At 39.2% G+C, this 27058-nt stretch overlaps 1 protein-coding gene across 2 annotated transcripts in view; it reads right to left on the reverse strand.

Annotated features, from left to right (window-relative positions):
- Positions 1-21576, reverse strand: part of PHACTR3 (phosphatase and actin regulator 3) — a 115075-nt gene extending 93499 nt beyond the window's left edge. Inside the window, exon 1 of one of the 2 annotated variants that reach the window (XM_074888309.1) lies at positions 21163-21576. In XM_074888309.1, coding sequence (XP_074744410.1) covers positions 21163-21271 — 109 coding nt within the window. In that variant the 5' untranslated portion in view covers positions 21272-21576. The remainder of the gene's footprint in view (positions 1-21162) is intronic. The other variant, XM_074888310.1, reaches the window with a different exon arrangement.
- Positions 21577-27058: the final 5482 nt, after the last annotated feature.

Below are 27058 nucleotides of genomic sequence, written 5' to 3' on the forward strand. Positions count from 1 at the left end.
ATGGTGGTGAATTCAGGCTCTGTGTGATTGTTTTAGAATGCAGTTGGCTCATGAATGTCATTGATGCAGACGCTGGCTTACATTCAAAATGCTGTGTTTCATGCTTTGCTTTTATCTTTAAATATATTTGAGTAGGTTTTTCTCTCTTCTAAAACAGCTCACATAATAGGTAGAACTAAAAATGATCTAATAGCTTCAATGCCTTAGAGCTACTGCCATGCATGAAATTCAAACTGTGACTATAAAAAGAAGTAAGGAGGGCTTTCTCTCTAATTCTTATTTTTAGCTATTTTTGTATTTTTTGAGAAGGATAGAACTTGTTCATGTTTCAAGTCAGCATCAGTTAAATAAAATGCAATCTGAAAGTTATTACAGGTCATCTGGGGAACTGGAGGCAGGAGTCTGGGGATTTTTGACTGGTTGAGAAGTCAGTAAGTTTAGGAAGATTAGTAGTTACTAATTAAGGTTATAGAGTGACCCAAATTTGTTTTTACAGCCCTTACTGTTACAGTTAGATGCAATGATATCCATTATAGCTGAGAAAATAATTACTGATGAGGAATATATTTGCACCTTACTTTCTACCTGCATATTCCCTTTGATTGTATTACAGTTTTCCTGACACTATCAGCAACTTGTACTTGCTAGATCATTTCTGCAGTGTTCAAAATGTGTATCGTATGAGTTCAGCAGCCAAATACAAGTGGCATTGCTCAGTTCTAGTCCAATACCTTATGTCAGTTCACTCTATGACTGAGTGCAACTCTTAATTAAGTTTATTTGCATGTGTGCAAAACATATGCTTGATTATTCAAACCTTGCTTTGTACAGATGTTGCCTAATTTTGTTAAATGGGAGAGACCACTATAACTTTTAGGAGAAATTAGCCAAATTAGAATAGATTGAACCATTTGAGTGTGTTCCCAGACTAACATGACCATTTGGTACCTTGCTTGTAAGAATTTAAATATTTTAACTATTTGCAAATGCTCTGAAATAAGAATATGTGATTTTAATAAACATGGATTGTTATTCGGTTTTACTATGTGCTTCATTCCAGCACAGGCTGACTCAGTATGTTGTGAGACATACGCATACTGAGACACTCCTGGAGACTGATTTTAGGTTGAACCATAACCATTATGACTTTGGAAGAGACCACTGAGGATGCACACTGTTGGTAGCTGGTCTGTCCACTAGAGCATGCTTTAATTATGTCATCGGAGCCTTGGGTCATACTGTAAAAGGTAGACTATGTGGTATCCTCTAAACCTGTTCTAACGATTCAGGCATTTAATCAGAGACTGATATATTTATTATGAATAAAAGGAACAGGAGGATACTACGAATTTCTTCAGAGAAGCTTAATTGCTAGTGCATTGGGTAATGAATGACTAATTAATAAAATGAAAGCAGAATATAATGGATTTGTACTTTGTTTGTACACAAAGGGCATCATTAGAACTCTTCAACCATCATTAGCTCTCTTCTGTAGTGAGTCATTCTGCTCCCTGAAAAAAGTCTAGCTGCATTATAAAACTGCCAAACCATACAACTGATACAGCTAAAACTTTCTGGATTGTCCTCCTGTGTAAGCTGGTTCTCTGAATTTAGGGGATTCTTTCCCATTTCTTTTTTTCCATTTCATGGTGAAATGGGTTATACAGATACCTCAAGGCAAATCTCAGCAGAATTTTCCAAAAGTGAAGATATATAGAGAAAACCCCTTACCCTACCAAACAGTCACATCAGCTATGGTCTCTTGGAGGACTCTACCTGTCTCACTCTGAAAAGGAACTGGCACATCTTAGGTGTGAAGAAACCAGGAGAAAGTGAAAGTGGACAAGCTTAATGACAGCTCCTGTGTTTCTGGTTCTTTCAGACAACCTGCGTGTCACTCAAACTAAAATTTGTCCCTTTGTAAATGAAAAGACTTTGTTCTCTTCTGCTTCTGAGATGATGATCACACCCTAGAGGTATGCAGCTCCAGAATAAGCACTCCCTGTCTTAACCAACGTACAATAACCTGTCTTTACCAATTCAGAATCAGTGCCGTTTGCCACATTTAAAACCATTGTGACAAGATTAAAGTGACTGTTGAGAAACTGAAAACAGAACTTGAAGAGCAGGAATGGGGTAATCATTTAGTAGCATGACTTATTCAGTCTTAAAAAAAAAAAAAAAAGTAAAATAAAAAAGGAACACTGAAGTAATGAAACAAAACCAAAGGAAGAAAAGCAGTCTGGCAAATTCTGACCTCTGTGCTATCAACTCTTTAGTAAGTAGGTTCTTTCACAGGCAGATTCTCAAGAAAGGCCCCAAAGACACATAAAGGGATTTTTTCAAAGTTCAGTTACAAAACCATGTTTCTAAAATTTGTGCATTTCTAGTAAATAAGACATTCCTTGATCTACCAAAGAACTAGACAAACACATAAGAATCAGTCTTTGATTAAAAAAACCCCACCATTATTCAACCAATCCGGTTAAGCAGTCAATTACAATCATTTGGTTGAAATACATATCAGTGGTAATTGTGTGCTTAAATGCTTTCAATGTTTAGTATAATATATTGTGGAAAATGAAATAGGCATGGCAACAAAATATACAAGAGAGTTCTTTTACATACAATGAAGAAAATTTGTAAAATCAGATGCCAAAATATACAAATCATTTGTATGCACAAAAATCCCATGAGTGCATATGCAAACCACTTAATTATGCCTGTTAGTTATTGTAATTGCCATTAACGTGCAATTACTTGCTCTGCATCACAATTCTAGGTGAATGGTTAAATCAGCTACAAAATTATGAATAGCTGAAAAATTCTGTTTCAGTCCCCAAGCCATTTCATTAAATCTCTTATTGTATAATAAACAAAGTGCATATCATGAACTAACAAATTGCAAACTATATTTTTTCCTGAAGTGACTGCAGTATTCCCAGAAGAATTGAGGTTCTGTTGTTTACGGAACAAGAATTCCACATGCAATAGCAGTGAAATTGTCCTTCCAGTCCTTCCCATCAGGGCTTAGTCACATCACCAGGATGGGTTATTTGGGCTCCTTCAAACCTTGGGTGTTCTGTTAGGGCTGTTATATGCTTTTTTTTATGCTGCCTGTGATCCTACTATTTAAGCACTTTCTGCATAAAACCATTAGCAATAACTTAGTTACTTCCAGACATAATTGCCTGGCTCTTCTCTTTTTTGAGGGGTGAGACTTTGATTTGGGTTGGGTTTTCTGGAGTCTTTTTCAGGGATGGGAGGATAAGAATATTTTGGAAATAGAATGGGTGTGTTACATCTGTGAATGTAATTTTTGGTGGGAAAAAATTGAAAATGAGGATGGTTATGTAATATTTCTTAAGGACTATCAAACTAGATTTGCCCAAGCAATTCTACAAGACTGTTCCACAGTTAAATCCTCTTGAATCCAAAAGCTTTGTTCTCATCTCTTATGATGGCCAAATGGCTTCATCTTTGGCTCTGCATTCTAAATTGTTTTAGAGAAACAGCCCTTGTAGTAGTACTTCATCAGCTGAAATTCAGTCCTAAATATAGCTGGAGTTTTAGCAGCCTCTCATACATGGATATTAGGGCCAAAGTTGGTGCTCTAAACTGGCTTCTCCTAAGTTCACTCAGAGCTAGTTTGAGGATGTGACTGCAGGCTTAATGGATTTATAGTGACGTGAGCCATGAAGAAAGGAAACGTGGGAAATCCAGACTACCCTTTGGGTTGTGTTTTTCACCTAATATATTGACAGGAAAACACACCAAAATATAAAGTTATTAACAGGTGACAGCTCCCATCCCCTCCTTATCTCTCCTTTTCTCACCTCTCCCCACCAATAAAGGCTGTACATATTATTTTTTCAGCAACAATGGTAAAAACTGAAAAATTAATAAAACCTGATGGCTACCCTCCCTTATCCTCAAGCTTATCCTAGAGCTTGACCATAGCTACAGTGCAGAAAAATCTACCTACATACTTCTAAAATTCAGACTCAACCAACAACATCAACAACAATAAAACCCCAAACCCAAACCTCTTCCTCTCCCATCAGGACCTGGCCCGCATGTGGACTGCAATTACCAGAGTTATTGTTGAGGAGAGACCATACAGAATGCAATTATGCTATTAGGACAGGGTAATCAGAATAGCTTGCTTGTTAGAGAAAACCATATACTTGTCCTACACTAGTGTTTTCACTCACATAAAATAGCCTTCTTAGGAGTTACTACAGTTAAACAGTGATTAGGCATATCAGATCAATTTTCAATGGATATGGTTTATATGATAGTACAAGACCTGAGAGAGAATCACAGTTTAGTGTCCATGCATTTAAATAGTCCAAAGAGTTTTGCAGTGATGCACTAGTTTAGGTGTGCAACTGTGAGTTTCCATTATCCTCAGTCAAACAAACTGATGGACAGAGGTATCAAACACAGACATGAAATGCCCATTAAAACGTATAGTTAGAACAGTGATATTTCAGACAAAACTCTAAGAAGAAGAATATAATTACTATTCAAACAACTGTTGGTATCTGATGTTGGAGCCACTTTGAATTTGCTGGTTTGCAGATGAACGGGTAAAACTAAATAAATACACTGTGATACTTGTGATCCCAAAGCTGCCGACAGTTTATGAAAATGATACTATGTACTTCTTTGGGAAACAATTGCTGTAAATAACCCATCTGTCATGAGAAATAATCCTAAATAACAAGGTTGTCACCTCAAGTAGACTTAGATGGCAGTGAAATAGATGAAGCCTTCTTCACATCTCAGAAGGCAGAGTGCGTTATGGACAGAACAACAATGAAACAAAGCAGCTACTTAAAACCACTGCAGACATACTATTTTGGAACAGTTGCTTTGAAGTCATACCTTCTGCTAGCTAACCAAATGACAAGATGAGAGCAGGAGCACTGGGTCGGTCAGGCCTGTTGCAATGGTAAAATGCCTACAAAGGAATTTCAGTGCTAGTTTCTGGAGGATACAAAACATCCGAGTTACCAATGATTTTGTTTTGTGTGCAGATGTATTGGGAAATGAGGGAACAAAAAATTGATTTTGAAAAGGTATAATTAAAAATTTCACAGTAACAGTCATGATTTTAAGGTTTGGAACATGACTCGGATGTTTAATGAAGTGGTATGACTTCAGCATTTTAGTGGCCTCTCTGAAGACAGAATTACTGATTTGTGGTGTAAGTGCCCATAAGATCTGACTTGGAAGTTGTAATCTTTGGAAGCCAGGAAATACAGTACTGCCATTAGCAACACATACAAGACAAATTCTGCTGACTTCAGCACAGAGTATTTGTTATTCTCAGGGGAATCTTCTAGTACCAGTTTTTGACCTCTTCTACACAACTTCATTTAGCTGTAAGGTCTGAGCATGCTTGAACTTTGGCCCTCTAGCACTTGCCTGTGCTCTGAGCATATCAGAGTCAGGAGCTGGGAGACTCACAGCTCTCTAATTCTCCAGGAGACATGAGTCCATGGAGAAGTTACCCAACATTTTCATGACTCAATACCAACACCTGTAGAGCTGATATAAACTCCTTGGAAAAGTCTTTGAGAGTTGTATAATGGAAGAGCAGGATTTATGTGGTAAAACAGTTTCCAAAAAGTTGCCAACCACAGCAATGTGGAGAAAAAAAGCAGCCACTTACTATAGCTATATAGACCTTGCCTAGTAGCTGTTCTTTCAGCAACTTACATATGCAATTACACATCTATTCACCATCATTGCAGGTGCAAGCTGAGCAACAGCATGTGTATAAATGTGTGTGGGTGTGCAAATGCTTCATTATGGTGATTTGTTAGCACAGTGAGTGAAGCTTTGTGTCCAATGAATGTGTAAATTAGGTGCTCAGATGACTTGAGTGAAAAACAGTTCACTTGGCCTCCTTAGCCCATCCCTCTCAACAGACATTGGAAAAGATAGTTAGATACTTTCATTCCCTGTCAAAGTAGCAGCTTCCATCTAAAACCTAATCCTGCTTTCTTGTGCTGTCCTCAGGTTTCTAACAATGAAGAGAAGTGAATCTTGAGGTATTAGTCGTGTTGAATGATATCATAATCATATGCATGATATGCTCTTATGTAGCATTAGAATAAGAGGTGTCACATCTTGTGTTGTCATTTCTGGGGCAGAAAAATGGGACTGTTAGCTAGCTTTAAATCATTGCTGGCATTAACAAGATTCTGACCAGAGGCTCTCTTTCATGTTCAGGATATGCACTGCATTATTTCCTATTATATCACAATATGTTGCAAAGGAACAGCTAAATTACCAAGACTAATCCTTTAAGTCTTTCTTTCTTTACAATGTCAGATGAAATAAGACTATGCCATATTTCCGTAATCTCTCTTGTATTATGAGAATATTATGATCTATAACAACAACAAAATCCCTCAACTGCATGCATTCCCGTTGGTTCTGATATGCTTAGACTTGTCTCTTTCTGTCAGAAAAGGTATTTTTAAGACTGTATGATTTAATTTTAACAGACACTATCAGGCTAAAAATCAGATCATTAGCGTAAAGCAGGAAAAAAAAAGTTTTCTGGTGTTCAAAAATTAGTATTTCTGAAAAGACATGATGTAATACCTGAGGTTCTCCTCTTTCTTCAAGAAACTACTTAAAATGAAAGTCAATTTTGAAGATCTAGGGTGTCTACTTCCCCTTTTTTCCTACCTGGATATGTATATTTAGATTAATCTGTTCAAAAGTAGCTTTTGTTCTCAGACAACTTTACATCAGCTACCAAGATCTAAAAAAAGATTTCTGCAATGCTGTGATGGCAAATTGCAGAGGAATTTCTTGAGGGAGGGTGGGAGTGGAATTTGAATTAAAAACTAATTAATTAAGCCCACCAGTAGTAGCCTTTCATTTCTTTTAATAGGATGAAAAAAAAATATATATATACATAAAGGTGTATCCTCCTCCTGAGAGATAGAGTGAAAACATCATCCCATACATACCTATTCAAAAATTTAGCGTGTATTTCTCTGCTGAGATTTTCATGATGTCTAAGCTGCTAAGAACATAATCAGTAACTTAACTCTTTTAAAATAACTTAATTAGAGCAGCCAAACCAACCATGATCTCAAAATGCATAAACACTTGGCAGTATGGTTTTTCTTTGGGTTGGGGGGTGGGGGGTGTTGTTCAGGGGTTTTTTGTTGGGTTTTTTTAATAAGTTACTGCAAAGTATGCCTAAAATGCTCAACAGGCAAAGAAATACAGATAACAGATAAATATTAAATTCCAGGATGGGAAGTGGAATGAATTTTCTGCAGCTGCAGGACACAGGAGACATGATTATATAAAACATCATCTCCCAAATAAGATAGATGAGTAATGCCCCAGGTCATAGTGCAGGTTTTTTCAAAGAGGTTGGTAGAACTAGAGACCTTTGATGTGTTGGAATAAAGCCTAAACACATCCTAGAAGTAGTGTTATGAGATCAAGAGTGAGAAAAATATAAATGGAACAGCAAGTTACTGAAAACAGCTTCTTCTATTTTTTGCTCCCAGGTTCTTCTTTCAGAAACAAGGGTTATTTAATCACTTTTCATCTCATGTCACCCACAGTAACTTTGGAGCTTACTGGCAATGTTCATCAAAGGATACAGTTCATGAAAAAAGACACCAGTGACCCTATTAAGTATTACCTGTAGGAAAAGCCTGAGCGTTAGGTCAGTTTTGCTTACGCACCAAAGCATCCACACAGGAGAGATGCTGTAAGTGCCCTAAGGGAATCGTTTTCAGTCAGACTGACACTTCATTAGACAATCGAGGATCCAATCTTAAGTCGTAAGTCATAAATGAGATTTTTTTTACAGTTTAAGATCAAATTGAGGACTGAAAATGCTGAAACTATAGAAAGGCAGGCTTTGTTGGCTTCTCTGTTGTTACAGTAGTAACACCCATTCTATTTCCAGAAGAATAATTTGGGAGAAAGGCATCTGGAGCAGGAGAGATCCTGCATTTGCTAAGACAGAAAAAAAAAGTGCTAGTTAACAGAGTTAACTAAGGCTAGATGGAAGAAAAGTGAAAAAACTGTAGAGAAAATAGACTGAAAAATACAAAAAAGTTGCAACAAACTCTACTCTTTCACAAGAGAATGTAGGAAAGCACCAACTCAGTGAAATTGGAGGAATGCCAGTTTTCCAGATTGGCCTGTGTTGTCTTCAAAGATACTTTCTTGGACTTAAGAAGAGAGATACAGGACACATTTCTATTACAAGTTAGGGCCCCTTCTTAAAACGTTTTCATTCACGCACAATATTCTGGATTTTTGAAGGACGCTTCTTTGTACTTTGACTTGTTAAAATGATCTCTTTCACTTGGCTTCCTTTCAGTTTATTCTTCTGGTTGAATTACAGCAGAAAGTGTACACCATAACACTAAGAGGTCTATCTGCGATCTATCTTGACAGCTGTTGTTCACATACCCTATGTTTGCCTTAAGAAAATACGCATCTGATCATGTCATCTGTTAAGTTAACCACTGTTGCGAGGGTTCGAGTAAACTAGCCTCGGGCAATGGCTGATATTTGCTCCTATTACGGATCTAGCAGAGTCATGGTTTTAGAGAGGATAGAGTTTTTTTGTATCACACCATTCAATTCAGAATTAGTATCAGGAGTTTACAGTAAAATAGTATGTTCTTCAGGACCTCTGTTATGTTTCGAAATGTAGGGGATTCCCAGATGAGAGTAAGTTCACTTATGTTCTTCACTTGCAGGAAGAAGTGTTACAGGTTGCTAGGTTCCCTAGAGTTAAGTGTCTCGTATGTGAAATCTGAAGTGATATATGTAGTTTATTTCAGTTCTGATTTTTCCATTAATTTTCTTGAGTTAAACAAGAAACTAGGCATTTAAAACTCATGGTGAACAAGTGGAGAATTTGTATGAGTGAAGACTAGGCTCCCTTTTCTTTTTTCTAGAGCTTTCTCTGCATAGTCAGTATTCTGAGTACTTATTCTCTGCTTCTAGGCATTGTAACATAGAGCGAAGTCAAATGAGCAACTGTTATGGAAGTAAACATTTTAGCTGAAGGTAAGCTGAACTGCTGTATCTGAAAATAGGACGCTTTTCTCCTTGAAATCTCTGCAATCCTACAAAGCTGCTCCCCAGTCTGCATAGCTGCTACAATTTTAAAAATCTTTTTTTTCCTTCTATCATAAATGCAGAGCTTATAAAATTATGGAAGTCCCATCTCCAAAGCATAAACTTCAGAGAAACCCAACTAAGTCAGTGTTACATACACTATCATGCATTGTGAGCAACCCAAAAGGGCCTGAGGATTTAGGTAGCTGGAGAGAAGGCAAGCATACACAACCAAATTTGTCAAACAATTTCAACTATGAGTTCCAAGGCCTGCCAGTCACACTTGGTGCAACATTTCTGCCCTTTTCTGCAGTAGTTCATGAAATACCCCCTTGCTCTGAGCCATCATTAGAGGTGACTGGCACACTCTTGACTGTGTTTTTCACTTGTACTGTCATTCTCTATCTGCTGCTGAAACAATTTGCAATAGTCAAGGCTCGAGGTTCTCAATCCACCTGCCTCTGCCATGCGCATTCAAAATGCAGGGAACAAGTCACTGCAATGCTTTCAGTAATTCAGTGATCCCTCAAGTGGGTGTTCAGCAGTGGCCATTATATAGTTGGCCATAATGTGTGCTGGTTGAGAAGAAATCTTTTAACTATTTCTTTATTCTGTTCCCTCACCACAGTTCTCAAGTCCAGCTGAAATAATGTTGCAACACTAAGTACTGTGTGGGAAACTTGCCAGGCGCCAGTCCTAAACTTGCTCTCATCTTCCCCAAGTCTGCCCATCACACGTAACTGAAAGCATGTTTAACTCTGGAGGCTGAGGCATTCTGGCTTCAAGAGTTACTTCTTTGCAAAGTAAACTCATCACATCTCTTACACAGCAAGACCTGGAAATAGGGAAGAGCATATAATTCTTCTGTAGAATAGTAGCTAACCTTTCTGTTGAAAATGTTTGCTCTACTTAAATATTCCACACAGATTCATATCATTCATGATAAAAGAATTTAAAAGTACTTGCAGGAGCCAAGAAACTCTCTTGGAGACTAATTTCTACTACTGTTTTGCCTCAGTTCCCCCAAGAAAGCAGGGCTGGTTCTAGATGCTGAGCAAACTTGCTCAAAGCATCAACACTTGCGTATGTTACTTGAAGTCAGACACAGAAGATTGACCCTGAATATTTCATTTGGTGTTCACGTGTGTTCATTCGGCCATGCTTTGCTTTGCTTCCAGCCTGTCTCAAGCTTCAAGGCTAGGCAAGTACGCTCTCCCTAAATAGCATCTTCTACTGCCCGTCAAGAACACTGTCCTAGATGGGGTGGACCACAGCTCTGACCCAGCAGAGCATTTCTTATGTTCTTATAAGGATAAAAAACAAGGCTTGATGTTAAGAGGTAAGATGCAGACTTCTGTGAGCAACTGAATGAAATGTGACACATTCCCAACAGATCAATATGGGCAAGGCAGCGGGAAGACTGCATGGCCTGAGGGATATAGCAGCTCCCAGAAAAGGCTGAAGGCTTCCCTGGTTTGATGTAATGCAGTGATCTATGTCCAGCTGCTGGTTATGCAGCAACAGAACAGTTTGAGGATGTTAAAATAAAAATTAGAGTAAGGAAGTTAACACATGAGCTGTCTCTTCATTATATGCAACAGTCATGAAGTGCTTTATGCATAAGGACATACCTTGCTATAGTTATAATCACAGGTCTGCATGCGTGAACCATGTGTGATTACAGGATACTACTGTACTACAGAAAGCAAGATAAGATACCCTTTGATTAAGATCATCTTACTGAAATATTTATGCAGACTCGAGCATGAAGCTATTGACCTGATTCAAGTAGTTATATGATGTTCTCTCTAGGGCATATATAAATTGTGTATACATTAGACCATAAATCAACTTCAATTTCAAAGAAAAGCATGGGATTTAATAGGCACAAAGAATTTATTGTATTAGCATACAAACTCTAGCTACATTTAGAAGCAAGATGAGGGTATCATATTTAGTTTTACTTACTTTTTGGTATTTATAGATCTGAACTGCTTAGAGAAGCTAGGGTAAATAATTCTACGTATTACATTTTAAAAATACAAAGCCACAAATCTGGTTAAAAAAGTCATAATGTTAGACATAAATAAGTAGCATAGCCCCTTCATTACAGCACGAATTGGGCAGTCTTGAAACTGAGTTCCAAAACTAAAGATTAATACTGTTACTTAACTACTCGCTAAGATAAACAGTTAAGTTTCCAGACAAACATTACTCCAAGCACTATGTAACTCATTACATTTTCAAAGTGTGGTGCAAACATTAACTGACTAAATAAACTTAAACCATCTTCATTCATAGCTAAAGTGTGAGGTGTTTTTTTATTATTTGACAGACATATGAGTTTATCTTATTGACACAGAGAAGCAAATAATTGTGTGCACAAATTATTATGTGGGCAAATTAAGTCTGAGTACTTGTATTTAATGTATGTAATCAAATTTGAAGTTTACTTTTGTTTAAAAATAAAGCCTGTTACATTAAAGAGAGAAAGATAGGACAGGGTGCAGACTAGCTGATTGACTGAACCACTTCCATTCTGTTCAAGCGCCCATTCTGCCTAATTTAGGAGAGAGATGCTTGTTTACTGATCTCTTTTTTCTTCTTTTTTCTTTTTTTCTTTAAATTCTGCCCTTATTGAAATTGGTGTACATATACCCACCCAAAGCTGAGTGGGAAGGTGTGGACAAATACATATTTTCTGATTTAACTTTTCTCTGTCAAGTTCCCAACTACCTCTACTTCATATAAAAAAAGATTAGAAGGTAAATTAATTGCAAAGAAAGAGAAGTACTAAAAGGTAATTAGAAATCCTTGTCCATCTTTCATTAAAAAGCCCATGGTTTCCCTTTTCTTCCTATTAGGTGAAACAATATTCAGCATAAAGACTGAATCTCTGAAGACTTAACAAATAAAAATTCTTGTCCTAAATCTCCAAGTAATAGACCAGACTTGCCTGTGATTTTAAATAAACTGGCCCAGTGTAACATTATGCAAAGAGCAGAGTTTCAGAATTTTTTTCTTCCTTAATTCACCAGATTTCCAAGATGTACTTGCCTAAACTGTTTTCTCTATTATTAGTAATATGAAACACTGGAGGCCATAGAACGAGAAACTGCAGCTACATTTTAATAAATAAATAAATAAATAAAACAAAGTTCTCTAACCTTACAATGAGAACATATTTCCTTTTCCATACAAAATCTTTTGTCTTCTACCTTCCACTTTTTCCATGAGTTGACTAGCAGACTCTGAAACACCTAGATACATAAGCAGCATTTATCACAGCAGTAGTACTGCTGTGTATGATTTCTGTGGTTAAGATACAGGACTGAGCCTTACGAAATCCAGAGTTAACTTCCACTGGTGCCACTGACTTCCTACAGAAACTCACAAGAAGGCAATTAATCACAGTTCAATTCCCCATATGTAAAATATAAGAAACACTTGGTTTTTTCCACTGTTTTCTCTCTTTTTCAAATTAGATTGCAAACTACTTAAAGTGGGAACAGTTCCTCTTTATATGCTGCATAGCAACTGGCACAATCATGCATTATTTCAGATATAGCCCATAGGTATTTCTCAGACAAGACATCTGTGTCTGGAGAATCTGAGCTTGAATCTTTTTTGTAATCTGTGATAGTCCTTTTATGATGCATAAAAACATCTGAAGAGTTAAGGCAGGAAACAAAAATGCCCTTTGTAGAGAGTATACAAGAGACCTGTAATACTTCTGTGTGATGCATGACATACTCTGAAAAAGCCCTTTTTCACTCATACAGCTTGCTTTGATCGTTGCATACTTAAGACCTAAAAATTTCTTCAATAAGATGCAAATGCATTATATAGATATCAATATAAAAATTTTTAAAAATCAACCCTGAACTCTTTGCACAGCATGGAATGTCATCCCTGCTTCTTTTAATGTCAGAGTATAGTTGCTGCAACCAAACATAAGTGTGAAGAGGGAACTTGTGTGCACATAACTGGGTTCCTTCTGGTGCATGAGAAAGGATTCCCACGAACTAGGGGAGATATAATATTTAAGACATTCTAGAACTAATAAATTAATTCTGATTCAACAATGGATAATAGACTGTTAGATCAGATAACTAGTGAAAAAGCTTTTCACTGACATGTGATAAGACTACCTACTCTAACTCTGATATTCAAGTGCAGACCTAATCCTTTACATGTCCCAAGGGTTTTGCTAGTAGCACTGAGAATAAGAGAACCAACAAGCATCTGGAATATCAGAACAGCAGTCAGTGCATTGGGTCTCTGTGATGTGGGAACAGAGTGCACACTTGCACTCCGTGACGGTCCCTTAGGTTTCTGCATTTCAAAGCAAGATTCTATCCAATCTTTCTGCTCAGAAGACAATGATCATAAAGCTAGGAGGCAAGCAGCACCCTCAGTTATTACTCAAGAATGCACAAGTAACTATAGGTGCAAAAGTTCATAAAACAACACCGGGTATTTCCAATATGATGACCTCACTCTCATAAATCCAGTCTATGTTATGATGGTGTATAACCAGTATTTCCACTTCTTGGATAAAGAGTTTTAAATGGTTTAAATATCTTTTCAGCAACATTCAAACTACCTGCCAATTTGGGATTTAGGAGAAAAGAGAACTGTAAAACACCTTTTTTTTTTTTACCCGTTAAAGGTCTCTAATTCATCTACAAAACTCTAATATTTGGCTAAATATAAATCCCCAAACACCAGAAACAGTCAAACCTTGGAAAAGCCTAAAAACAACGCTCAACATGAACAGCATACTTATTAACTGATCTCATTTAATTGCTGCAAAAGTAGCATTAAAACATAACTTCACCAAGCTCTCTCTTGAATCCCTAAAATAAACTAAGTGGTTAGAGTTTCAGTAAGTAAAATACCCAGGCAACCAATATAAAGCAGTTCATGTTACATGTGCATCTTGTTGAGTAATATGCAACATAACAATACCACACCATTGTCACACAAATCTAAATATGTGCAGTATCAAAATTGCACGTTCAGAGCAATAGAATCTACATCTAGTAAGTCCCACCTACGCAGCTTGCCCAAGTGCACTGTGCCCATTCTCTTCTCCAGAAATGGAGAGATCACTCTCCCTTCCTGGAAAATGATGGAGAAGAACTGCCATGCATATGAGATGAGTGATGCACCAGGGAGTAGGGTTGCTGGGGCAGGAGGAGATTCTCCACTGTGGGACAGAGAAAAAAAAGGAATTCTGTGCTGCCAGTGAAGTTTCTCTGCATCACAGGAATTTCAGATCCAGCAAGGGACGGGGATTTAATGAGAAAGAAAAAGATCTTCCCAAAAGCACAATGGACCATTTGTTAAAGTGTAATTCACATTGTGGTACTTAGTAATACCGTGATGATTTTTCTGGTGGTGTGTCATAAAAAAACCTCTACATTCCCACAAATAACAAATGTTTTGGGGAGCCTTATAGGACTGAAATTTGGATTTCAATGTAAAAGGAAATGGGATATTAAGTAAACTAATACCCTGCATGTTTCTAGTCTCCTCTGAGTATTCCTGAGTATACTCACCATTATGTGTGGAGCAGGAAGTTTCTGCTAGGAGCCCTTTGGTTGGATTTGAACAGAAACATCCTGACTTTGAGTGAGAGAAATTAAAATATCACAAAGCTTCATATATACGAAACATGGGGTTAAGTCATAAACTGGAGCAAAAGCACTGACTAGCTTATTTAATTCTGCTCATAATTAATAGTGTTGGGAAAGGATGTAGGAGACCTCGTATACTTCTTGTTTCAGAAGAAATACAGTGCAGGCTAACCAAACTCTGTTAACAGAACAGACTGGTTGATACAGGAAAATGAAATGGAAAGCAAAATCTTTCTGGTGGAACAAAACCATTTAATATGTGGCCTGGCTCAAGTGTCAGTATCAAATTTGAAAATTTATGCAACCACTAAAGACATCGCAGATAAGCCTACAAGTCCCTGATGTAAGTTGCAGCAAAAGGATGAGAGCACCAGCCAACTGACAGGCAGGGCATCAACAGCATCTTTTTCTGTCCTGGCACTCACTCTGCTATCAATTTCCTTGCATCTTAAGCACGTGTTTTAAGTTAAGCACACAGTTACAAGATTTTCTGAAGTATGGGTCTGGAATGAATAGATTTGCAGCAAAAATTACTAGAGCAGATTCAGAGGGCTGGCACCAATCTATCTGCACTCTAGTTGTACCCATGTTTCTCTTTGTCTTCCCTTTGTTCCTTACAAGCATCTGCAGCCCAAACCTACTACAATTTGCTTTTATGCTTTCGAGTTTTCAAACCTCCCCTGCCAGTAGCTTCCAACATCATGCAGTTTACCAGTGTCCTGATGGTTAAGGAGAGTATAGCTTTCCAATTGCTAACACGCCCCCTAACACTATGCACAAGACTCAAGCTGAGCAAACTTGTTGAAGGAACAAATATGTCAGCAATGAATGTTAATTAAAATCTTCAGCAGCATAAATCAACCCTAAAAAGTCATGAGAAAACAATGATAGGCATATGAAGGGAGTGTCACAGTCTATTCAGGCTAGGTTACAGCTTTAAAGCAGAAGAAAAAAAAAAAGGCCTAGTATAGAGTATTCCTATAGTTGATGTTTTATTGCATTATAACTTTCCCTAAGCATTACTTAGATGGCTGATGTCCTTATATTGCCTGTGAGGCCCCACTGGCTTACAGGTCATCCTTCAGTCCAAAGAGAGACAATGTAAAAGGAACATAACACTTCAATTCTCTTCTTAGCATCCTGGAAGAATACTTACAAGAATGCTACAAAACATTTGAATTGATAACTAGAAACAGTGATGAAGGAGCTTTAAGTTTTATGCAGTTGTTCTCTCGAGTTAATTCAGTGCACAGTGCTGCCAATTACACGTGGTATCAATAAAAATAAAAAGGGAATTAGTGTTTGGCAGGAACATAGTTGTACATCTCTGGAACAACTATTCTGACGTAGCTTTAACTTGTCAGATCTTGAAGCACATCACAGCAAATAGTGTAGAGGCTGAGAAGCCCTCTTCATCAGTCTTTTCCAACGAGAATACTAAGAAATTCTGTTAATATAGCTGTTAACAACATCTAACACTATTGCTTGCACCACAACAGCTCCTTGCCTCGGTACAGATCCTACACTGGGGAAGGAAGACATGGAGGACCACTGGCACGGTCTGCTGAAGAACTCGGTAATGCCAGCCCTGAAAAAGCATTCCTTAATTGCATGGTGCCAGGGAGGAAAAGTAGCAGCATACAGAGCAAAACGTGATGGCACCAATGTAGACTTACACAAATTAAAACGGATTATCCCAAAATTAAAGGGGGTGTGACATTTTCACACATTGTCATGGTTGTCTGTCTCTCCTCAAGTAATACCGTGTTTTGACATGGTGTGCTCTTCTTCAGTCTGTGGAGCCCTATCTTTTATGACTACAAATCAAATGAGATTGTCAATCTTTTCTATGCCCTGTGACTGCTGGAAAGGATATAATGAGAGCAATATTTTGGATTCCTGCAACTGTCTCTCAAATAGATGGTTCTGTTCTGAAGAGGGCCAGGGTATGAAATTCAGACCTTTGTTTCTGTATTGATCCTTACCTGGAAAGATGGAGGAGGGGAAAGAGAACAGGAAAGGAAAAAACTATAATCTCTGGAACTAATCAAATCCCTCTTTGCATTATGTTTTCTGAAGTGATTTCTGTCTTTTGCCATCTAAATCATCTTCCATCACCTTCTAACTTTTTAAAATTAGAACTTAACTAGTATTTTATCACTTTTCTTAACTGCCTCAAAAAATTCCCCTTGATATTATGGCAGGATGTAGTATTTTCTAAAGTAGTTTTTCAGCTCAGAGCTAACCCCAGATCTACAATCAATTAAGTTGTGTCATTATACACAAAATCTGATACAACTGGATATTCTGGCCTTCTCCCAAACTCCATGAAAACAATGGGACTTTGAACAGCCATCTTATATGGCAGCAGGGAAGGATGCTACTGGTTTTATAACTCTTTCCTATGAGGATTTCCAAACGAAAGTTGTGTTGATTGGGATTCTTCTGCTGTCAATCTGGCATCAAGTCATGGCACAATAAGAAAAATGAGATTCACTTTCTTAACAACAGCACAGGCTAGAGACAGTCTATAGTTAAGCAAGACATAAGTATTTTGATGTGTGTTTCTCAAGTTCAGGACATATTCCATTTTATGGCTTGCTCATTCAGTATGGCAGCATGCTTAAATAAAGACTGAAATATGATGTCCAGTGTGCACTGTACTATAGTCATTCTCATAAAATATTGCTCAGTGGCCATAAAATAGTTCACTTAAATAACAGGCTGAAATGCATTATTTTGTCTTAAAGGAGAAAATAACCGATTCAATTAAAACAAAGAAACATTAATTTCTTCTTATCTTTCCTATAGTATTTCCAGTACTCTCTACACTACCAATAGGAACTATATGCACCATTTAAATGCTGGAGGAAACTATCTGCTTGTCAGTAGAGTCTGCACAGATAAGTGAAGTCTGTATTTTCTTCTCAGACCATGACTGAGACATCTTAATTGATCACTCTGAGGAACTGCTGTTTAATTAAAGTTGCATGTGAAGGATCTAAATCAGTGAATTTCTATCTCTATTTTAGAATAAATAGCTATTAACAACCTCTAGTCTAGTTTAGTGAACACCTTGTTTATCTTATTTACTACAGGAACATTTAATAAGCTCATAGTGACATATGTTAATCTTTTAAGTTTTTTACATGTGATAAAATTCACTGTAGTCTGTAAAGATTACATCTGTTCTAGTAAATCAAGGTTATAAAATAGCTTTTCATTTCTACAGTGAATGCTTTGTGAAGAAAAGCACACTAGATAAGAAGCTTTATCATGAAGCCCTGATTGTTCAAGGCTTGGAGTAATTGCAGCTTCTGCTGGCATCAGTCTGGATTGCCAGTGCCCGGAACTTCTCAAAAATCAACATCTAACACTATTTGAACCATCCAGTTAGTTATTCTGTGCTCTTGCTGGAAGAACAGGGAGTCCTCTTTAAAAAAGCAAAACAAAACAAAAAACCCACAAACAAACAAAAACCCAAAAAAGAAACTTCAGCTTTGTTCTCACTTGGGAAACTCCCTTTGAGATTTGACCTCAAGCAATAAATCATTTAAAAAATTGCAAATGAAAGCAATAGGAAGGTGAACTAACACTTGCTATCTGCAGTCTGTTCATCCTGAGTTCCTTGAATGTGATGTTTACTCAGTATCAGCTAAAACCAGATTATATGGTCCAGCGATAGAAGATTCTGAAGTTGTGCAAGACAGCCAGCAAGTCTTGTAACCATGCTGTGCACAGTCAATACTACTGTTAAGCTGGCGTTTCAAGAGAGGAAGGAAAATGAAGCACTGCATCAGAGGATTTTCTTAAGTAAACATGAAAAGCTATATGCTGCCACCTCTACATTCTCAGCTATGTCACTGAAATTTCCTGTATAAAGCTGGGTTAAAAAAAAAAAAAAAACAACTGTAATTGTACAGGTCAAGAGGAGGAATATAAACTATGTCTTTAAACAAACCCTCTTGAACACCAGAAAAATATTTAGAATATAGTCTGGCTTCATCTACTACCACATTTCTATCTTGATATACTTTACTACAGTAGACATAGCCAAATGAATTGGTGCAGAATAATCCTTGACCACATCATGCATTCAAGAAAATATTTCAAAACAAGAGTGCATCTCCAATAGGAATATAGTAGCATTCAAATGCCAAATAAAAGTAGGAATGTTTTCATAGCAATCCTTCAGTTATATCCATATCTTGTTATGGACTTGTCTGTATAATTTAAATTAATTAAATGTTAATGAAAATTAATTTTTTAAATTAACAAAGGATCCTACCTGTTCAGACTTACTACTCTACATAGTTTGTCTGTGAGCAGGGTTGGGATGTAAACACAAAATTTGTATGTATCATTTAGTGCCCTTAAGACTTTCTTTTGACTTAGGAGTCCATAAGTGGTTATGTTGATATTATAATGATAAAATTATTTTCCAGAATAATAAAATAAATTACATTTATGTCATCCAGCATGCATAATTCTTACAATAAATTGTATTTCAGTTTTTTGAGTAGCCGATTGTATGAAATTGCTCATAGTGATGACCTGCAACACTGTAGGGTAAAATATTATTTAAATTAAGTAATTTGTGTTCATTTTATTATCATTTTGAAGCATAGAGATGTTCAATACTATTTGATAAACAAATTTAAAACCTGAAAAGCTTACCAAATGTGCTAACTCTACTATTGTTTATGCCTACCTGGACAAAAAACATATCTATTTATCATCTTGTGTTTCTCTCCACAGATTGTATGTATAACACAATACATATAAAATATTTTACATGTATATAAAAGACATCTTGCATATTAGTATAGCTTCTGCATTGCAATGGGACATTGTCTTATCTGATGAAGTCTGTATTTGGGGAAAAAAATGCTACTTAGTACTGATAGCTCTCTCTCCTTACAAAAAGCATAATAATGTTTATATCTTTGTCTATTTGTCAGACATGTTGTGTACTTTCTTCGTTGTATATTTCACAAAGGCCAAAATAATTAAATAGCAGAAAATAATATAGAGCAATTAAAACTGAGATTGCATATGCCTTCCTTTCATTAGTCACTTCTGCTTCCAGAAATCAAATGGCAGAAACATACATTCCTCTTTCAGGCAAGATTGCCCCTTTGGGAGTGAGTCGAGCAGTTCATGTTAGAAGAGTCCTTTGTTCCCTTCACTTAGGGTATCGGAACACTTGGGCATCAGAGATAAATCGTCTACTGTTTGCCTTAATTTAATTTGTATTTCACTCCAGAGCAAGGTGCTCAGAATTGCGTGATAAGACAAATAAACAGAAGATCTTAAAATAGTTACAAATATTAATATCCCCATCGGCTCAGAAGGAAGCAGTATAGCAGGTGTATGAAGAGAGCCTGGGCTATTTTATTTTTACTCACTAATCTGAAAAAAAGTCAGAACTAAAGTTCAATCCAAAATTGTATTCAGGGACTGTCTCTTCCAGGCTGATAGTGCTGGACCCAAAACCCAAACCCATTTCTAGGTTTAGAATTCAGTGTAACGGGCAGAGATGATCAACACCCCATTCATTGTCTTATGCTGTTTTGATTGCTCCTTTTCTCATAAAGAAACCTTCCAGTTCTTGTATTCAGATAAATTGAGAGTAAACTGGCTCTTAGCCTTTGCTTCCAGCTTGTTGTTGTGCCTTTCCCTGCAATCACATCACATCGAAGTGATGTAGTTATTTGGTTTTTTTCTAAAGGGGGGTCATCATTGCTTAGATGTTGACAACCTGAAATTACTGAGTCACCACCAACAGACATTTAGACTTATTCCTCAAAGTGAAGTTAAGCTGACAACACCATTAGCCATTGTTAAGGAAAAAAAATCTAATCACAATACTCTATTTATATACTAGCGATTCGGCCGTGCCCCCAGGCACCACCCTCTGTGCCTACACTTCATAAGAAGATTACGCTTCTCCCCATGAAGTGAAAATTACCTTCTTGTGGGGAGAAAGCGTTTAATTATGACTCTGCTTCCCCTTGTCTCCATGGTGATCCCATGCAAACAGCCTGCTTTATTAGACCTTATTTCCCCCCACCCCACCCCAGTGATAAATTAGCCGTGCGCGGACCTCGGTCGCAGCGTTAACCGCTGCCGCGCCGGAGCGCTGCGCCCGGGGGCACCCCCGGGGACCCCGGCGCCCCCCGCACCCTCACTTGGGTGCGATTGCAAAGCCACGGGAAGAGCTCCGCCGTAATCCTATTTGGAGCTAAGCCGCTGCATCGTTTCAGCACTTACTGCAGAAAATATGTTCCCAATTCCCTGCCCGGCCGGGGCGGGCGCGCTACAAATTGGCGGATGATGCCGGCGCGCCCCTGCCCGCCCGCCCCAGCGCTGCCGGGGAGAGCGGGGCCGTTACCTGGGTGCTCCCCGGCGCCGGGGCCCGCGGGGTCGGTGAGGATGCTGGGGTCACTCTGCGACCTGCCTCGCGGGAGAAAGCAGCCGGTCCCTTCTTCCGATGCAGCCATGAGGTGGAGGGCGGGAAGCTCAGAGGCGGGGGGAGGAGGAGGCGCTCATAGAGCCGGAGGCGGCCAGGGGACAATGGGGACGGGGGTGCGGCGGCGGCGGGGCGTCAGCCGGGCAAGCCCAGCCGCGGCAGCATCTTCCCCGGCGCCGTCGGCAGGCTGCGGCGGGGCGCTCCGCCGGCACCGGGCACTCAGGGGGCAGCCTCGGGCGCCTCAGGGGGGTGGGCCATGCTGCCTGGCGGGGTGGGGAAGAGCCGGGGCGCGGGCCGCCGGCCCGGCCCCCCGCCGCCGCCGACACCCCCTCCCGGGATGCCCCCCACCCCCCCCCGCCCCGAGCGTCGCTCCCGGAGTCGCCTCAAGCCGCCGCGCTGCTGAGCGCATCCGTTGGAAAACATTGGGATTCTCCCATGGTGCCCCGCGAGCGGCCGCGTGACGTCACGGCGGGGGGGGGGCGAGCGCTGCACCTGCACTGCACAAAGGCGGGGGCCGCCGCAGGTGCGCGTGGCCTCGGGGTTCCGCCCCCACCGGGAGCACGTGACTGGGGCTGTCACGCCCCTGCCCGGTGTCCCGTCCCCCCATTCCCCCCCCCCCCCCATCCGCCCCTCGGGAGGGAGCGCTGCGGGGCTCGGTGTCCCCTGCCTGTCTTCGCCCGGGGGATGCCCGGAGGCGGGCGGGGGGGCTGTGGGGTGCAGGTGTTTCGGAAAGCGCTGGTTCCTCCCTGACGGGACGAGCGGCGGTGGCGGCTCTCCGCGGAGCCGGGGGGGCGCCGGGGGACGCGCCCTATGTCGCCCCTTAGGCTGGGGGAAGTTTTGTGGCAAAGGCGACGTCCCCCGGCCACCCCGGGGAAAGAGGGTATTTCCCCCCGGGCTGAATAGTCTGGTTTGGGAATTTGTTTAAAGGGAATAACCTTTCTTATGGAATTTTTCCTTAGGTGAAAGGTGCCTTCTCCCCATCTTGTGGTGGGTGCCAGCAAAGGGGCAGCTTGTGTGTGCCCAGTGCCCCGGGTAGTATCTGCTTGGAGCGTTGACCTGCAAAATCAGGGACACTAATTGCTCTCCTAGTGAAGTCCCGCAGAACGCTCAGTCAGCACTTGTTAGGATCACGCGGGTTCTCTCCTCGTTTGTTACAGCAGGGTACTGTTGGGGACCGCACATTAAACATCGCTTTTGTCTTTGTATGGAACCAGCGTTAAGAACTACACATTCCTTCAGGTCGATTCTTAGGCTGATTCAGGAGCAATGGTTATAGGCAAAGCTGACCGAGATCCTGTCATAAGACAGGTATAAGGTTGCCAGGTTTTAGGGATGAAACTTTGTGTCAGAAAATTTTCCATTAATGCAGTCATTTGTTCATGTACATATTTGGTTTTGCAGAAACACATGGAAAACATTTTTCATATCTTCTATAAAGCAAGTGTGTTTTAGCCATTTCTGAAATTAGAAGCAAACCAAGCGGTTCTGTGGCGTTGTGTCTTTGTTGTATTTTGGGGGGTTCATCACATCTATCGCTCTGAGAACTGTATTTGCCTTTTTCCTTTAAGCAGGAGTTTCAAAGTTAACCACCTGCACACATCTCATTTGGGAGTCACCTTTGGGTTATGTATTCCCTTAGGTCTGGTCAACTTTGTGGCTTCAAAATAACCAAAACAGTCTGTGGGCCTGTATTTAATGTAGAGCTTGATAAGAAAATTCTTCAAAGACTCCATTTGAACAAGGCCTGTGTGTGGCTGTTGTGGTAACGTCTGCCCACAGCTGGGGTAAGCAGCTGCACCGAACAGGGAGTGTGAATCTTGTCACGAGAGCAGATACTGAACAAAGAGTTTAAAGCAACATATCAAAGTGTTTCTCATTCAGCGAGTTCTATCCCTTCTTGCTGTGTATAAGGTAGATCCCAAGGAAAAAGTAGCGTGTGGTAGTGGAATCTAAGCTGTATCACAATGCAATGGAATAAATTAAGGTAGCAAGGGCGTTCTGCAAGTCAGTTTTTTTGAAAGCTTAACATTGCCATCTTGACACGTTTTCAGTGTCAGTTTTTATAACTTCTTCTAAGCCTTGCCAGTCAAATGACACATCATAATTCCAAAAAGACAGCTAAATGAACCGTTTTTATCATGCTATAAAACATTTCCAGGGAAACAAACAAGCAAATCCAAAACACTTGTTTAAGGGATGCTTTAAAGAGATCTGGATATATTTTGTACTACTTTCCCCCTCAAGCCAAGCTTTTGAGTCGCCATGACTCAACTTTGAAAGGGAGTCGTGAACTCTAAAAATTACTTCTGGGAGATTTTTTTTCTATGCATATGGATAGCCCAGCCTAACATAGGTACTGGCCCCAATTTTCAAGTAAGAATTTTTCCCCTTTCTAGTGAAATAAAAAGCTAAATCTATTTTTAGTCCTAAAAAGAGAGGAAGTAGCAAGTTTTAAGTGTTTTTTCTCTATATAGCTTTTAGGTTGTGCTAGAAAATGCTGATGGTTTCTACTGATTTACTGTGAAAGTCTGTTTGTACTAATTGATATACCTGCTTTCTGCAATGAAGCATCATACTGGTTTCTTGTATAAAATACATAGCTGAAAAGTTCCATATCAGATTTAAGCATTTGTACAAGAATGAATATATTAAAATATTTTCAATCCAAGACAGTTTTAGTACTGTGTAGCAGCACATGAGATGAGACTGACATATTTTTAACCAGCTTGCATACTGATTGCCTCTGTAGAGGACACTTTATAGGGTTCTTTGAATCCTAAAATATTGTCTGATAGAAATCAGTCAAACAAGACTGGAATCTGCCCTGATGTTTTAACTTAGTTAAAACGTTTCATTTTCTCTCATTCCTGCCAAACCAAGCATCAAGAGACTCCGTCTGGGAATAAATCCCCGGTGCTGTGCATGCCAGCTGACAGAGCTGCCCCTAGGCCACCTTGCTATTTCCAAATCATCATGTTTGGGGGAGGGAGTACAAGGAAAAAAAAATCATGTTAAACTGTTTAAACTGATGTTGCTAAATAATGTCTCTCATGTGAAACTATTATCTGCATGTCTCTTACTTTCAAGTTTCATATACAATGATGATGATGTATCTATTTGTACTTTACATTTCCTTACCTTAAAGCAGGCCCTGAATTCCTTCTGGGGGCAAAGCTTTTGACAGGAAAAATAAATGTGAGGCAAAGTCTCTTCTTTGTGTTGAAGTACCAATGCCAAAAGGAATGGAGCATTTTCACAGAAGTAAACAGAAGTTGATAGAGGCATGCACTAACCAACATATTTTAAGTCTATTGATTTGTAAATCCTTCTGAAATTGGAATGAAACTAAACCTGGTTCTAGCTGTGGGTACTAAGCACCTGAAAAATTGTCCTTAAGCTCCCTTGTACTATTTGATTTAATTCTATAAATGTCACAAACAAAAATATTTGCAGGATCAGAACAACTATTAGTAGAAACATGGTTCTCCTTTTATTTGGTTTATTTTCTCACTATAGCAGTCTTGTGGTAAACAAGTTTGCAACATTTTCCGAGAAAGTACAATGATCTGATATGTTTTATTTCTCTCAGAGGATTTCTAGCCTTTGATATTTATGATGAAAAGTTATGAGATTTTTCTAGCTCAGTGGCAGATATTTCTGCTATTGGCATTCATTCGGTTGCAGAAAAATACTTCTTAAAATGAAATATCCACGCAAGGAACACAAAAGAGAAAATAAAATTTATTTAGCTGGATGCATATTCCACAACCAAACCAATGCATGTCCGTTTGATGTGCCTTTCCTTGATAAAAATTTTTAAATGAAATTATAAAAATGGTATGCATGATCAATTTGCTTGCTGTTTGACAGACAGCTGAAGTCCTGTTTCATGATCTAGTTCTACAAAGAGAAATCTGAACTTGTGTTAGAAAGGAATGATTTTCTGAGGAGAAAGAAAAGAGGTGAGTCATGTCAGTACTGTTTTTCTAGAATCAGCATAATATTAAATAACCTCATTTTCATTAATCTGAAGCCTACATGTGATCTCTGAGCATAACCCTGATCTTTCTTTCCGTGCTGTTATTTAGAAAAATGAGTTCAGGATACATTTGGATTGACAGTATCAGCTTTCATGTTAAAATTGTTTTGATGACCAAAGGACAAACAGCCTTGCTCAGAGCGGTTTTCTTAGATGCAGCAACACAAAGCATTTGTTTTGTTGCTTGTGAGTCTTAACCTAGTTTTTTAGATTTTTATGCCAGCTTGTTGTAGTTCAGTATGCTAACAGTAACAATAAGGATGAGCATTCCCATGCTCAAAAGGCTCTCGTCTTACTCAGATGCTCAGATGCTTTCTTGGTAAAGAGGACATAGGGCCTATTTTGAGCCTTTAATTGTCAATAAGATAAATGCATGTCACTGAGAAGAGATATAAGTATCATCCAGCAGTCACAACTTGAAGTACAAAGGCTTGAAAGATGTCTTCTCCAAAGCATGATGATGTAGTTGCTACTATGGAAGGCAAATAAAAAATGAGTAAGTACCAGGGACTTGTTTATTGGTGGCTCCATGTACAGATTCACAGTTAACATCTCTGATACTCAAGAGCTATTCTAGGAATCACCCATCTGATTTTCATGTTTGCTTTCTCTCACAGCTCTAGTGCTCGCTCTGTCATTTGGTAAGTGAAGGAACAGGAAAGAGGGAGGGAAAAATGTAAAGGAAAACAGTCAGCTCAGCTGCCAGCCTTCTTGACTCACATAAGTCCTGCTAGGTACCAGTGCAATGACAATGAGAAGGGGAACATCTACTTTTATGTCAGTTATTCCAAATTATGCAGCTTACAATAGTAACAGCAACATATCAGTTGATGGGAGGGAACTCCTGTCTGTGGCATGCCAAGGCCAGCAGAGAGTTACAGGTATGCGATTACTGTAATAATTGTGCATAAGAAGCAAGGAAAAGGCAGCTGTGTGTGGAGGACAGGGGAGGACTCCTGCAGTGCTGTCAAAACTAGCCAAGCTAGAGGTGATGTGCCATTTAAGTACTGTTTGTGCCAGTTTCCACTCTGAATGGATGAATCTGATTTTCCTCTCCATTTTTTGTTCCCCTTGGACCTCAGTATGTCTGAGGAAAAGGGGTGTATATAAAACTTCCATAGCAGGTCCAAATCTCCCTCCTTTCTGTATTGCCTTTTGGGGAACAAATATTCTTGTATACAGATCTCTTTTTTACAGGCAGTGTTCTTAAGAAGGCATATGGCTCGAAGTTCCTTAGTATTCTCACTTTCATCTTCAAAGTATTCCATGGTCTCAGATATCCAAAACTATGAAAAACTGGACATGGGATGTCTGAAAGCCACGCCCAGTGTAATCGAGACCCTGCAAGCTCTACTAAATAATATGGGAAAACCCAGTGAAGTATTTATTACATTTGTAACATAAGTGGTACAGGTTTTAGACTTCAGGATAATAGAAATAGCTTAAAGAAGGTGGTGTTGTAAATATAAAAAATGCAAGGTTAAGATCCCAGAAAAAGTTTGCCACTGGAATTAGGAAATTCCACTTTGAATCATTAAATTGTTCTTTGACATATTTAAGGGTCAGAAGATACCCGATCATGCCTGATCTGCACGTTAATCGCTGTAGTCTGGCCCGAATCCCGAGGCCCAGGGCTGTCCTCACAGGTGAGATCTTGGCTCACCTGAGAGGGAAATTTCCTGCTGGCGTCATTTCCCCCGCAGCATCGCCGCAGGCTCCCTTCGCACGGGTGTCATTTCCCCCGTTAAGATGCTTTTCGCCTGAGGAACGGCCGCGGTT

The sequence above is a fragment of the Strix uralensis genome, chromosome 18 (genome assembly GCF_047716275.1).
Source record: "Strix uralensis isolate ZFMK-TIS-50842 chromosome 18, bStrUra1, whole genome shotgun sequence".
Lineage (NCBI taxonomy): Eukaryota > Metazoa > Chordata > Aves > Strigiformes > Strigidae > Strix > Strix uralensis.